General features: G+C 39.9%; 1 protein-coding gene across 1 annotated transcript in view; it reads left to right on the top strand.

The window, feature by feature from the left end:
• Positions 1 to 1,678: 1,678 nt before the first annotated feature.
• LOC128740133 (scavenger receptor class B member 1) overlaps positions 1,679 to 16,022 on the top strand; it is a 194,772-nt gene continuing 180,428 nt past the window's right edge. Inside the window, exons 1-3 of the mRNA XM_053835647.1 lie at positions 1,679 to 1,693; positions 5,654 to 5,854; positions 5,913 to 6,140. Coding sequence (XP_053691622.1) covers positions 1,679 to 1,693; positions 5,654 to 5,854; positions 5,913 to 6,140 — 444 coding nt within the window. The remainder of the gene's footprint in view (positions 1,694 to 5,653; positions 5,855 to 5,912; positions 6,141 to 16,022) is intronic.

Raw genomic sequence — 16,022 nt, 5'->3', positions numbered from 1 at the left:
AGAGGCGCTGGACAAAAGAAGTCTGCACAACCCCCCTTATTAACCATAGCGACATGGGTTGGTTTATTTTTAGACACAAATTGTGCCTCTTCCTCCACCTACTGTAGAAACCACCGACCGAGAAGTTTTAATCTAACGTGTTTTTACTTTCAGGACGACGACACTATGCAGGCCCTTGTGACTTGCAAGGTACTGCGTGTGACGCTGTTCGTCCGAAAGCGTGTTAGTCCGCGTTTCTCAGCGCGGTTCTTCGGAGAAAGGCTCCGTTCCTATGACAATTGACCAAACTCGTGACTTTAGTCATGACCTTGAAATGCGAATGCTTTCTCCGAAGAACCTAGAACCTTCTCCGAAGTATCTAGAGCATCATTTTGGCTGATTTTTTTTGACGTGTAAAAATTAATTATCTAAATTGTGACGTAGCCACTTTTCGATGTCTTAATTTTTCAATTTTCGCTGCATTAAAAAAAAAATCATTACATTTCGCAACCAGTAAGAGGTAGATAGTTACTATGTACAGCAAAGTTGCTTATTTTACTGTGTTCTATAACTTTTGTGGAGACACTGTACTTTTTTGGACGCATTTAAAAAAACAAAAATTTGTATCACCCTAACAGATAGATTTACGGTCACCCTAATAATGCAAAAAGTTGCGCCATATTTTTTAAATAAACTTTTCCAAAGTCACACCATCTGGAAAATTAAGCATTTTTACGCTAGAGCACATGATCGAGTTTTTTTCTATTTGGTTCATATTAGTATAAAGTTTTCTTGAATAATTTCATCAATGTTTTTCAAATAACTTTTGACTAGTAAGGCCAACTCTAATAAGATTTGGCAGATATGTTCACAGCGTTAAGGCCTCTTGTTTGATACTAAGATAATTGAAATCTGATTAATTATCTGGTTAAAATCGTTATGAATAATTGTAAATTTTATTATGCTGTACACGACTGCTCATAACTTTCAAATTAAACATCTAATCAAAAAACAAATCAATAGTGATCTATGAGGCTATATTACCTACCAAATGAGACTAATAACGACAAAATCGGTTTGGCCATCTCTGAGAAACGTTCGAGTAATTCACACCTAGAGTGATCTCTGATCGTTCGTGGCAAGCGGACGCTTGTTCACTCCGTCCGGTAGCAGTAATGCCATCGTTTTCATAGTGAGGCCGCCCAGGTCCACTGTTTTTCACTACGAAGTTTTATCACGCGCTTTTTCGCTTATCAAATATACCCCTGATAGTGAATGCCACTATGGCGCAGTGCCATGCTAGTGTTATCGCGTGCGAAACGTGCGAAATTTGGAAATATCGCTGAGTGTGTGCGAGTGGATACTACGTGCGCATCTTTGCCTATCAGAAATATTAATATCCACCTGATAGTGAACACCACCAAAACGCAATGCCTTTGATAGTGTTATCTCCTCTGCCCTACTGTAGGCAAGTGGATCGTACGACTTTGAATTAAATCGTTAAGTGTGTGCAAATGCGCTGTGTTTCTTTCGCATGCATGCATACACAACAAATTCTCCCCACTAATAGGATGCTGATTAGAAGGAGTTGCAAATATTTTTTTTTTTATTTCTATATTAGAGAGGTTTTCAGCCTGCGGCTGGTTCGCCTCTTCCTTGCAAATATCATTCGGTAGTAAGCGTTGTTCTTTCTACCCAAATGTTATTACACAGGGTAAGCTTGACTGGTCGTTTGTGTTAGAAGCGATCACTTACTATCCCAGTGTAGGAAAGCTTCTCGGGAACTTGCTGTTTTCTAGTAGGCAGTAAGTACGGAGCAAAAAAGATGCTAAGGTGAGCGCACCAATTTTGGCACATGCATTGTCATTTAGCCGATTCAACACTCTGGACTGTTTTCAACATTTTGTTTTTGTGGGGATCAGTGTTGAAGACATTGGCGGTATCCAACATATTTTTTAAATATTATGCAGATTGAACGATTCTATAACGAATCTATGCAACCCCGCTCTCTCGTTTATCATCTCCAGCTTCTCTTGGAGCCATATACGGCTGTCTGCGTTTTCCGGGGAAAACCAGACAATGCCGTATCTGAACCCCGAGTTACAAAAGCTGGGGATGAAACGAGGGGACGGGGTGGCGTATAAGAGACTATTGAGGTCTCTTAACAGCGTATTCTTCAGGTCTTCGGTGAAAATGCCATTCACCAACCGAACCTGAATACCGCCGGTTCCGGAGTGACATTGACAGACAAAGCCAACATCGCTCTTACCCGGCTACCTCCAGAAGTTGCTCCCTTTAGCATGCTCCCGCTAGGGCTGCATATGGCCAAAGACCCAACAGAAGGGTCGGTGGGAGTTTTAAGGGAGTTTTCGGCTTACCGTCAACAAAATGCGAATTCTCCGTGTTACAAAATAATGTTTTGTTACACGGAGGCATTCGGTCATTTGTAGACGGTGAGCCAGAGAGAATGACCTTACCAGTATCCATCGTTGTACTTCTGCAGAATAAAAAAGAGGCGTCTGTACGGTTAGATGGTCCAAAACGAAAAGAAGGAAGGTTCTCAACTCTGGGTGGCTACAGCAGACAGGTTGAAGCCTTCGTTTACCTACACTAATTGGGGGAAAAACGTTTGTATTCTTTTGCAAAATAATAGTAGTTGAAGAACTACCATTATTCTCACAAAAGATTACACCGTTTGGTAAGCCTGTATGTATCGTGTTCCAGTGCTATCAAGCAAGGGCCAGCATGCCTGCTCTGCATCGTTTGATGTCCATGAAAATACATACGCTTATTGCGATCAGTACTTCCACATCTGCACACGATCCGTTGCCCACAAGCATGCTTAGCCCCAGCATGATAACCCCGAATGAAACCCACATACAGTTTGGTACGCACACTAACAATGTGCTGCATCCCTTAGCCGAACACTAAGTGTAAAGCAGAGGGGCAATTTTCATACATCCACTCCGAAAAACAAATACGAAAAGTGCACTAACCTGTCATATAGGAAAGAGCACTTCTCGTTTTTGCACACCGGTTGCTCAAAACAAGCAGACTCGGCATACGGTGATGAGATAAGTTCATACAGTCAAAGCAGAAACTATTCTCTAAATGTTCTTAAGAGAACAGTAACCCCAAACCTGCGTTGCACACACTGATAGTGACAGTACACTTTCTAAGACACTAAGGAACAGCCGAGCTTATCGTACGCCACAACGCAGGGGTAGAGTAGCACCGCTCGTATCCAATGGTCGAGCCAAGCTGAAGTGTAATTTGGCTTTGCCATGGTGTGAGCCCTCGCGCTGCGATGTAAGACCGTTTCTGCTGTGGTAGAATATGTACCCCTACGTAGGACAGCACATAAGCCACAGAAAAACCAATCCGCAACACCACGCACGCGCAGTGATGACAAATGCCTTACACACGTTAATCGTCCTTACGGTAATGCGATATTAGTTGTCGCGTAGAAAAAAGAGCCGAAGCAACTCAGCCCTGCTATTTACAGCCGCAGTGCTTTGTAGTATGTATACGGTTTATATAACCCTTGCATACTACCAAACCTTTTCTCAGGCTGCAGGCCAAGTGCGCTACTACCAGGCAGTGTTGCCACATGTACAGATTTATCTGTAAAAGTACAGATTTTTCCGATTTTTTTGGTACAGATTCTGTACGGTACAGATTACAGATTTTTGTCATAAAGTACAGATGGGTACAGATTTTTTTGGGTGTCAAAAACTATTTTTTTTATTTCAGTTTTGTTACTGGAAATCAATAGAGGAGCACCTCTTGACATGAACGCAAGCAAAACAAAACGTGTCTGTCCTTAAGGTTAGCAAGAATATGTACAAATATCATCATAGAAATCAGAAATTTGCGATTTTTATATTTTTTAAAGTAAATAAACCAGGTTTTCCTATGTAACAAACAAACTTTGTGGTACAGATTTTGGTACAGATTTTTGAAAGCAAAAGTACAGATGAAAAAGGTTTTTTTACCTTCCAGTACAGATGAACATGTGGCAACACTGATCAAAACAAGGTATCTTTTATTATACCTTGACATGATGCAGAGAATTTGGGGGATATGGATGTCCTGAAAAGGATCTCTATCCATAACCCCAAAATACAAGCTGTCAGGTGTAAGGTTCTGAGAGCCGTCTAATCGACTGCAGGCGAGCGAACGCTCTACTGCATTACTGACGACGGTTCTCTACACCTTCTTAAAAAGCAAAACCTGAAGCTAAATTACAGCTTCAAAAAAGTTTCTGTTCGGGTAAACCAGCGACGCAAACAGCGCCGTGTCTAGGGATACGGTCTCTGTGGAGGCTGTATTAATAGGTCCTCACCTCATTGAGAGGTTCAGAGCTATAGGCTCTTATTTATCATGTGCGCGACTCCTAGGAAGTGCACTATTGATAAGTTAACAAGCAAGGATTACGGTGCCTCTTTTGAGGTACAGTAATCGCTTGGTTTATAGGTGCTTGTGTTTGTCAAATTCCTTTATCCACCCCTTCCTATTCCCTCTGTTTTCCTTCCCGTCCTCATCAGGTAAATGATGTAAACGGGCAAAATGGGCGAGGCACCTTTTTCTTCCTTTCATCAATGTTTTTCAAATAACTTTTGACTGGTAAGGCCAACTCTAATAAGATTTAGCAGATATGTTCAGGGCGTTAAGGCCTCTTGTTTGAGGCCACAGCTCATTGTTGCTAACTTAACTTAATTGCTTACTTATTGGATTTCCATTGTATTGTTTCTCTTTATAAATCCTTGACCCTGAACAAAGTTCTAAACTAAGTGGTTAACGTATCTCTAATAAATTACAATTACAATTACTAAGATAATTGAAATCTGATTAATTATCTGGTTAAAATCGTTATGAATAATTATAAATTTAATTATGCTGTACACGACTGCTAATAACTTTCAAATTAAACATCCAATCAAAAAACAAATCAATAGTGATCTATGAGGCTATAATACCTACCAAATGAGATTAATAACGCTTAAATCGGTTTGGCCATCTTTGAGAAACATTCGACTAATTGACACCTTGAAAAAGCACATTTTAAAGGATAACTTTTGAACCGCTTGATTGTTTTCGATAAAACTCTCCCAAAAAATTTGCAGTAGCAAGAGCCTTTATTTGAAACTAAAATTGTTGAAATCGGTTGAGCGGTTCCGGAGAAAATCATGTCTCGTAATTTTTACATTTTTGCTTATAACTTTTAAACAAAATGTCGTACAGCAAAACAATTCAATAGTGATCTACAAGGTGATAACACATTTCAAATAAGCGTAATAGCAAACGAATCGGTTCAGCTTAAGAAGCCGTTTTGCAGCTGGTCGATAGAAAACGTATAGCCTTACAAAAAAAATCAATTGAAAAAACCGCTGTGATGCTGGAAGGTAATTTACAATTAAACTGAAAACTGATCGTTTTAAAATGTTTTGTGCTCCGATCAGGCTACTTAGCTTCATTCTTTTAAAATCTGCTTCGTTGAAATAGAATAAAATTAACTCCACGTGCGCCGTTCTCAAAAACCTTCAAAAGCAAATTTTTATAGCAATCTAATCTATTTATTTATTGGTTCTATTTAAATTTATATTGATATAAATTATTATTATTGCATATATATATGCGAAAAAATATATTTTCTATAATGCTTCCATTATAGAGTATAGCACAAGTGGCATCTAGGAATAGTTATTTATTTCGATTACCCTTGAATCTGTTAATTCGCCAAACTAAACTGATGCCATTAGAACAGCAAACAGCGAAACAATTTATGTTTGGTTACGAGACAACACTCACCACTTTGGGCAATACCTTCTTACCTAATTGGATCTCATTCAACAAAGTTGGTTTGATAGACAGGGTTAGTATAAAAACTGTCAGAATATATTTGTATTATTTTGCCATGTAATACTTTTCAGATGTATGACTTCGATGATGACTTTGAAACCTTCTATACAGGTGCAGATGATGAATCTATATCTGGTTTATACGAGAGCTATCTAGGTTTGCCCAGACTTCGACAATGGGATAATGATCATTGCAGTAATATTCAGAATGCATCGGATGGCACAAAATTCAAGAGTTTCATTAAACCAAATGAGCAACTTTTGTTTTTCAGGAAAAGTATGTGCCGAGCGCAGCGAATGGTAAGTAGAATTTTTTTTGTTGCATATTTTTGCAAATGTGGTAAGGTACGGGAGGGTATTATTAAAATCTTGAGAAATTATTTATAACAGATTGAAGATGTATGTCGGCATGCCCATTAACCCCTACGTAATTTTCTAAAGTATGCTCTGTAGTGTTGTTTGATTGAACAGAAACGAAATAATAACTAATTCGCGTAGATGGCATTAAACGATCTCTTGCACACTCATAGAAATGCCCGTATGTACGTGTGGGTGAAAATCTGCCAAAATGTTTCGATCTCTTGCGCTCTTTGAGAAATTCCTATTCCGCTTCACCTCTACAGTAAACTTTTGGAGGCGGCAGCAGCTTACGTTCGTCAACGCGAATACAACCATCAATTTCTTCGAAAAGTGCAAATTGAGAGAAAAATTTATAAGATTTTAAATTAAATATACAGTAGGTACAGTTTTGAGAAAAAGGGGCTTTGTGATAATATTTTAAAAAATAATAATAAATAATAATTAGTCGCAGTGGTAAAAATCTTCCGACAAAAAAAATCTAAATAATACGCGATTCTGCTAACGGATTGATTAGCCACCCAGTCAACGAATCTTCATTGTACCTTTGTACCATAGCACATAAGAAGGGCTCCATATAAAGTACCGGCCAAAATTGCCGAAAATAAAATTTCATATTTTAGCACATGCTTAAACGCGGTTTTGTAGTAAATTGTCTATATTTTTATGATCTGCGAATAAAATTTTGATAGAAAAAATATCATGTTGAAACAAGCCGTCAAAGTTGCCCATTTCAAAAGTTTGAAAAATAAGTCATTTTAAAGAAATCAAAAAACTATTTAGTTATCGCAGCTATAAATATTATTGTTGTATATAATTTTAAAACTGATATCTTAGCCTTTTAAAAAATGATATGGAAACTAATTTTAAATTAATGAGCTGTTCCATAGGCTACTTATAATAAAAATCAAATTTCCATAAACTTCTATCAAAAAAAGAACTACCGGGTAATTTTTCAAATAGACCTAAGTGACAATGAGAGATTCTTTTCGCGTCTCCTCTCTTCCGCTTTTCACGGCGTTACTAATGCATTGAAAAGAAAATTTTCAAAATATTTAGCTAGGGTACGGGAGGGTATTCCCAGCACGTTACGAAATTCGGCATACGTTACCTTTTTTGCTGCGCTTTCCCAAATAAAAACTTTGCCGCTATATAACAATACTGAAACGAATGCAGCACTCATAAGCTGTAATGTGTTATAACTATTTTCATAAAAATTAAAGTATTTTGCTAAATTTTATTCAATAAACATCAAAACCACTGTTTTTCCACTGGCACGTAATCAGGCTGAAAAAACCAGCAGCAATCGCTTACGCGTATCCGCTCTTGATGATGGTTTGGAAAACACACAATTATGATCACGTTTACTTATTCTAGTAACTAAACAGCTGTGAATATAATGTCACAGAAAAATTCTACTTCATTTCATCACGAAAAAACACAAAAATTCCCCTCTGATATGAAAATATAAATCAATTTAATAAGAAACTAGCTGACCCGACAAACTTCGTATTGCCACAAATTAAACTGGATGACCTTTGTCACAATTTCGAGTTTTGCAAGTTTCTGAGGAGTTCATGCGTGTTTTAATATTCAAATTTTCCTCACAGAAAAGTAGAAAACAACTCCCCCCATTGCTTAGCCTGATAAAATAAAGCGGATAGGATTTAAATCATTACAAACCATTTCGCCGAACACCATTTTGCAGAACACCAATTCTCGGAGTCTCGCCCTGAATCATCTAATATTACTTTTGATAGTTTTTGGTGGTCTTGTTATTGACTAATGTTTTATGAAACAGTAAAATTTCTCGAGTTCGGTAAGTTTTTGAGTTACGCAAAAAATTCTGTTGAAATTTGTAAAAATTTGTAAAAAAATTTGTATGAAAGTCCTTATCCCCCTACCACAGGGGTGAGGGGTTTCAAACCATCATAAAAAAATTCCTGCCTCCAAAACCCCCCACAATAAGGTTCCCAGGTTGCCAAATTTGGTTCCATATGCATGATTAGTTCTCTAGTTATGAGGATATTTGTATTTCATTTGTATGGAAACCCCCCCCCCCCCCGTTAAAGCGGAGAGGGGTCATGATTCCCCTCCTAAAGAGGCAAGGGGTCTCAATTCATCATAGAAAAAGTTGCCTACAAAAACACCCACATGCTAAAGTTGCTTCCATTTGCTTGATTAGTTCTGGAGTTATGAGGAAATTACTATTTCATTCGTATGGCAGCCCCCTCCTAAAAAGGTAAGGGGTCCTAATTCATCATAGAAAAAATTCTTGCCTCCGCAAACACCCACATGCCAAACACGGTTCCATTTGATTGATTAGTTCTCGAGTTATGAGGAAATTTGTATTTCATTTGTATAGGAACCCCCCCCCCCCCCTCCTAAAGTGAGGAGGGGTCCTGATTTACCATAAAAAAATCTTACCTCCAAAAACCTTCACATGCCAAATTGGGTTCCATTTGCTTGATTAGTTATGGCTTACTTGATCTCTGGGGGGACTGCCCTCCGCAGTGGCCGTCACTTTCGACGGCAGGTCGCCGGTAACACTACCGGCCTGTGTCCGTCTCGCCCTGAATCAACTAATTTGTTTATTTGTTTATTCTATAAAAAATCATCTGACAGCATATGGTCTTAATGATCTAAAGTAACGTAATATATCACATGCTTTTGTAAATTCGCTGACGGAAGGTCTTTGTAGACACGTTAAAATCGAATAAATGATAAGCCTCTTGGAATCGTCCGCTCACACTCAACATTGGGTCATTATTGCCATATACAGTATTTCTAGGAGGTTGTCGTAGCCACTGTCTGGGCCTTAGAATGCGCTGTGGTGCGTAGATGTGAAGCTGACCAAGCAGGGCGGGACTATCAATTTCACCTTGTAAAATTTTTGCCCCAAAAACAGCTTGGTTGACATTTCGTCGATCTTCCAATGTTTCGATGCCAATCAATGCACACCGGTCTTTATAAGGAGGCAGGTCTTGCGGATTCGTCCATGCAGGACGTAACGCGTATCGAACAAACCTACGCTGCACAGATTCGATTCGGGAAATCCATATCTCTTCACATGGCGACCATACAATTGACCCGAATTCGAGTATAGATCTAACTAAAGAACAGTACAATGTGCGTAGACACAGTGGATCAGTGAAATCAGCAGCAACTTTCGAAACAAAACCAAGTTGGCGATTAGCCTTGTCCACAGTAGCAGAGTAGTGCCGATAGGAAATCACACAGCATTTTGCTATACTAATCACGAGATGATTCAGCCGGCACCACCTGGTAAAGCTGTCAAGCATATCCTGTAGACGGAAACAATCATCTAGCTTGCGGACGACGAGATAAATTTTCAACTCATTCGCGTAGATCAACACATAACTGTTCGGTATAATCGAAGAGACATCATTGAAGAAAAGAGCGAATAGAAGTGATCCTAAGTTACTTCCTTGAGGAACCCCGCACTGCGGACTGAATATTGTTGATTCAGCCGATCCTATCTTTACATATAGCTGTCGGTTTGCTAAGTAAGATTTCAGCCAATCACAGAGTCTATCTGAGAAGCCGAGTTTGGTCGAAGTTTGGCGTAAAGTATTTCATGGTTCACTGTGTCGAAAGCAGCCTTGATATCCGTGTATATTGCATCAATTTGTACACCACCATCCATCTTGATGATACAGAAGGAAGTAAACTCACAGAGGTTCGACTCCACAGATCGCTTTTGCGAAAGAATCTGTGCTGAGATGATGTAATGTAGTTTTTGCATGCTTCAAAAATCACTTTGTTCAGTATGGTCTCTAAGCATTTCGACCCGGCAGACAGCGAAGTTATCCCACGATAGTTGGTAATATCCGTTTTGTCTCCTTTTTTGTATACCGGCGTCATACACGAGCTTTTCCAGATTGTAGGAAATGTTCGACGTTGCAGTAAAAGATTGAAAATCGCTTGCAGAGGATCTACTAGAGCACCGGAACACTTTTTCAGCACACACGATGGGATGCCGTCCGGCCCAGCAATATATGATGACTTCAACTTCGCGAGAGCCGCAACTACCATCTCGGAATGAATACTGAAAACATCCACGTCAACAACGTCGGGGGGAGCATAGCGAACAGCGTTGCTTATATCTGGATCATGGAGGGCTGCGGTAGAGTTGAATACATTCCCGAAATGTGAAGCAAAAAGTTCGCACTTTCCATCGACAGTGGAAGCGGTTAGATCACCTAACTTCATACACGTAGGTAGACCATAATCCTTCCGCTTAGAGTTTACAATCGTCCAGAACCGTTTCGGGTGCCTGCATAAGCTACTTGCTGTCAGATTAGGATGTCGTCTATACAGCAGTCGATTGTAGCAGCGGTATACTCGACTCGCTTCCTCAAATTGGCGTTTGGAGAACTGGTTTTTATGCAGACAATATTAGTTTTACGGAAGTTGTATTCGGATGCATCAACGTCATTGGTATGAGCAACAGCGGGCAGACCCTTGATGGTTTCAAAGTTTCAACGGCTTGTCCGCAGGATAGATGAACAGGGGCCGCATTTATGTTTTTTACAACGGCTACTAAAACTCCTCCACCTCTATGCCGTAAACTATTATGCGCACCACGATCAACCCGGAAGACATTATAATCATTGCTGAACAATTGGCGAAAGGCGATGCGATCATCAAGCCACGTCTCAGTAAAAACGTACGCGTCGTACGAGAACTCTGAGGTACTCAGGAACATTTCGGAGATCTTGGACTTCAATCCACGGACGTTCTGGTAGAAGATGCAGATGGGCTCACTGGAGGTTTTTGGCTGGTCACTTGCCGTTGCAATAGTATTCAGCACAGCGATCGTACCGTTAGTGGCGATTATGCTGGAGCGCAAAGAGTCGACACGCGAAGAGATATCGCATTGAAGTATTGAGGTGTTCACTGAAATTTTGAAAAACATCAGGGCGGGAAAAGGTGGGAATGCACGAGTACTTGCATGAGATAGCAGGCTGGAAGACCCCTTCCAAACCACCGAATACAGCACCGGGATGACTCTGTTGGCAGGATACTGTTTCATTGATGCTTGCAGAATCATGAAGAATGCCTGACGACTTAACTGTATCGGGGTCAAAAGGGGCTTCCATCATGCTTTGCTGCGTGCATCCCGGTGTTGGCGTTGACGAAAATGGTTGGCCTATGTGTCCACCTCTATCGGTTGAACAGGAACCGTGTCCAATTGCGGCATTCCTGGCGAAACTTCCTTCGACGAAATTCTTACAATCCTTGTAGCGTTTTTTGGTCCGATAATCCTCAAACAGACGAAAACGTATATTTTCCGGCCATGTTTCGCAATGTAACGCCTTGTCCTTAAACTGCTGCTTGATCCCGATTTTGAAAGACACAAAGTTAAGCGTTGCAGGGTCCTTTCCCATAGGGGTCAGCTTCATAACCTTGGTATGGTTATAAGGTTGTTCCTCAGCATTGAGCACAAGACATTCAGTGACGATACTAGCGATTTCCTTTACAGTGGTAGAAAGATGAAACGCAGACAAATATATCCATGTCAAGTCCTCACTTTGTTTTCGGTCGAGATTAACGGATTTGATTTTATGAACCGCTTTGGTCCCGTAGGTGTTGGCGTTCAGCGTAGAAGGAGGACTAACAGGATTGCCACTGTTTCCCCGGCATCGTTTCGGCGTACTCTGCGGACCATTCGAACGAGTAACGTTAGGCCGCGGTATAGGAGTAGCATATGGCGCGCTAGCATTCAATTCAGCATCAACTTTCGCAGTTAAAGTAGTTAAAGCTGTATGCAGTTTATCGATGTCTTCTTTCATCGATTGTATCGCTTTCGGTATAAACGATGAACATTTTCCATTGAAATCCGTTAGCAGTGCGTGGAAGTGATAACTCGAGAATAGTTCTGCGCACGGATCACACATCCCAAATACATTGTTGCCACCAATGCCCAGCGCCTCTCGCACAGGATCATCAACTTTGGCACAGATGACATGGAAAGTGGCACCACAGAATCCTTGGCAAACTATACGGTCAGAAGCAGTGACCGTTTTCTTACATCTGCGACAAGCCATGATATTTGCCACAGGTATGAACGTTGCAATGCAATGCAAGTTAAATGCGTCTAACGATATACTTCCGTTGGAAGCCGACGAATCGACGAGAGCTTGTATACAGCAGTGGTAGCTGCAGCCGAAGGTAAGCGGAGAGCGAATAAATGCTTCACAAACAATAACAACACTACTTCACTGCTCCAGCCGCTTGGCAGAATTTTTATTTTATGGCAAATTCGCGTTTACGACACTAAACTCGATATCGCCAAAAGAGCAAATCAGTTCATAAAACGACAAAACATAAGTTAGTAATTAACAGTCACTCGGTCACAAACAAAACTGTTAAAAATAATTCACGGTACTCTAGTATCCTCATTAGATTGAGAAGACTCAACCGGTTAACTAATGTTACTATTGATAGTTTCTGGTGGTCTTGTTATTGACTAATGTTTTATGAAAGAGTCTAAAATTTCTCGAATTCGATTAGTTTTTAAGTTCCGCAAAAATTTCAGTTTTATTTGTATGAGAGTCCTTATCCCCATACCACAGGGGTGAGGGGTCTCAAACCATCATAAAAAAAATCCTGCCTCCAAAACCCCCCACATGTCAAATTTGGTTCCATTTGCTTGATTAGTTCTCTAGTTATGATGATATTTGTGTTTCATTTGTACAGGAGCCCCCCACACTATTGAAGGGGATAGTGGTCACAATTCCCTTCCTAAAGAGGGGAGGGGTCTCAATTTACCAAAGAAAAAAATTTGCCTACAAAAACATCCACATGCTAAATTTAGTTCCATTTGCTTGATTAGTTTTGGATTTATGAGAAAAGTTGTATTTTATTTGTATGGGAGCCCCGCCCCCCTCCAAAAAAGGTAAGGGGTCCTAATTCATCATAGAAAAACATCTTGCCTCCAAAAACACCCATTTGCCAAATATGGTTTTAATTGATTGATTTGTTCTCGAATTATGAGGAAATTTGTAGCCCTCATAGAGTGGCTAGGGGTCCTAATTCACCATAGAAAAAATTCTTGCTCCGAAAACCTTCACATGCCAAATTTGGTTCCATTTGTTTGATTAGTTCTCGAGTTATGAAGTAATTTGTATTTCATTTGTATGGAAGCCCCCGCTCTTAAAGGGGAGAAAGGTCATAATTCCCCTCCTAAAGAGGGGAGGGGTCTCAATTCACCATAGAAAAAAAAATGCCTACAAAAACACCCACATGCTAAATTTGGTTCCATTTGCTTGATTATTTCTGGAGTTATGAGGAAATTACTATTTCATTTGTATGGGAGCCCCCCCTCTTTGTGGGTGGAGGGCTCTCTAACCATCATAAGAACCTTCCCTGGCCCCAAAAAGCTCTACATGCAAATTTTCACGCCGATTGGTTCAGTAGTTTTCGATTCGATAAGAAACATCCCGGCAGACAGACTGACAGACAGACAGAAATCCATTTTTATATATTAGATAACTGGCAACCTGGCCTGTAACGTTTGAGTGACTATTTTGGTCCCCGTGTTTAAACTCTCGTTCTATTGGATTTTAGTACCTGATATCCGTGAATTCGCTCTGCTGAAATCTGTGAATTATCGATCTGCTGAAATAGCATTTATTGTGCAAGTAGTAGAGTTTAAATGTATCCAACGCTTAGTGAACAAATTTTTGTGGTTATTTTGCACATTTTTTTTTTTTTTTCCATGTTGGGTATTTTTATCACTGCGACCATTTGTTTGATCTATTGTGATATATCCCCCGTTTTATTATAGCTATGTTGTCAAGATGACGTACCACTATCAGAAGTGATCGTCATTGTTTGACTAATAGCATTTGTCCAGCCCGGTGATGCACTTCGGATGAAGTGCACTACTGCGCTGGGAGTTGTTCTCCAAATATCAGAGGGTTCTAACAGCCCTCTTTCAAAGAACCTTAATCTTTTATTGAGAATTGCCGGACATCGGCATAACAGGTGTTCCGAGTCTTCTTTTTCTATGCCACAGAAGCGACATATATCATCTTGAAGTTTTCCCATTAGCTTCAAATGATATCGGCTCGGACAATGTCCTGTTATAAGACCAGTATAAATGCTAAGATCTTTCTTCGAAAGCTCCAGGATTTTGCGAGTCATTGAAACGTTTGGAGAGATAAACCGTTTCGACTGCCTAGCAATGAAAGTGTTATTCCAATTTGATTCCACTTTCGCACATTCCCATGCTTTTAGCTCCATTTTTAAAGCAGAGGCAGATAAACCACAGAAGGGCTCAGGTCCTACAAATTGATGAGATGATCCGAGTCTTGCAAGCGCATCAGCTCTTTCATTTCCATCGATTCCACAGTGACCTGGGACCCAATACAGGTTGACTTGATTACGACAAGACAATTTTTGGAGTAATTGAATACATTCCCAGACAAGTTTTGATGTGCATGTCGCCGACTTTAGAGCGTTTAGAGCTGCTTGGCTGTCTGACATGATGCATATATTTGAATGTCTATAGTTCCTGCGCAAGCACACAGTCGTACATTCTATAATTGCTTGTATTTCAGCTTGGAATACAGTTGGCCATCTGCCCATAGAAATTGACATGTCTATTCCTGGGCCAGTCACTCCTGCTCCAACTTAATTGTCCATTTTTGAACCGTCTGTATAGAAAACTGTCGAGTCTGGACGAAGATCGGGACCACCATCTTCCCAATAATCACGTCTAGGCTCAAATACCCGAAATATTCGATTAAAGTTGTATTTTTTCTCCATCCAATCTTCATTATTATTTACAATAGGATTAATACTAATAGTTTTTAGAATGCTGAGATGACCTGTTAGATCACCTTCAAAGAGGTTCATTGATCTTTTGATTTTTAGAGCACTCTTTTCAGCTTCTAATTGTATAAACTGATGCAATGGAAGTATATAGAGTAAAGCATCCAATGCCTTCGATGGTGTACTTCTCATTGCACCTGTTATTGAAAGAGTGGCTAGCCTTTGAAGTCTTTCCAGCTTTTTTTGGGTAGCTTTCTCTTTCGTTTTTGGCCACCAGACCAACGAGGCATAGGTAATCCTGGGTCTGACAATTGCCGAATAGATCCAATAAATCATCTTCGGTTTCAGTCCCCATTGCTTACCAAAAGTTCTTTTACATATCCATAGAGCATTTGTAGCTTTGTTTACTGCTTGCTCTAGATGTGTGTTCCAATTGAGTTTTCTGTCAAGAAATACTCCAAGATATTTGACAGTGTCTGAAAGTTTTAAAAGTGTTCCTTTCAATCTGATGTTGTTTAATGTAAATTGTTTTCTTCTCGTAAATGGTATGATAGTAGTTTTATTGGCATTTATGCTGAGGCCCTGCCTATCACACCATGATGAAATCAAATTTAAAGCCATTTGCATTCGGTCAGCGATAATAGAATCAAATTTTCCTCGAACAATTATGACTATATCATCTGCGAAGCCAATTATTTCAAAGCCTAGCGCTGTCAACTTTTGAAGAAGATCATCAACTATTAAAGACCACAATAAAGGTGATATTACGCCTCCTTGTGGGCACCCTTTTACTGCTCTAACGCTTACAGATGAGCTTCCAAGGTTTGCTGATATCTCCCTTTTTGATAACATTTCGCTAATCCAGTGGATAATGGATATATCGAAACCACGTTTCGTCATAGCCGTAATCATTGAATTATGAGATGAATTATCAAATGCGCCTTCTATGTCTAGGAAGGCAGCTAGTGAAATTTCCTTCGCTTCAAATGACTTTTCTATTTTTTTTACAACAGTTTGTACTGC

This window comes from Sabethes cyaneus, chromosome 3, assembly GCF_943734655.1.
Source record: "Sabethes cyaneus chromosome 3, idSabCyanKW18_F2, whole genome shotgun sequence".
NCBI lineage: Eukaryota > Metazoa > Arthropoda > Insecta > Diptera > Culicidae > Sabethes > Sabethes cyaneus.
Note: the sequence above shows the minus strand (reverse complement) of the source record. Positions and strands in the feature narration are given on the sequence as shown.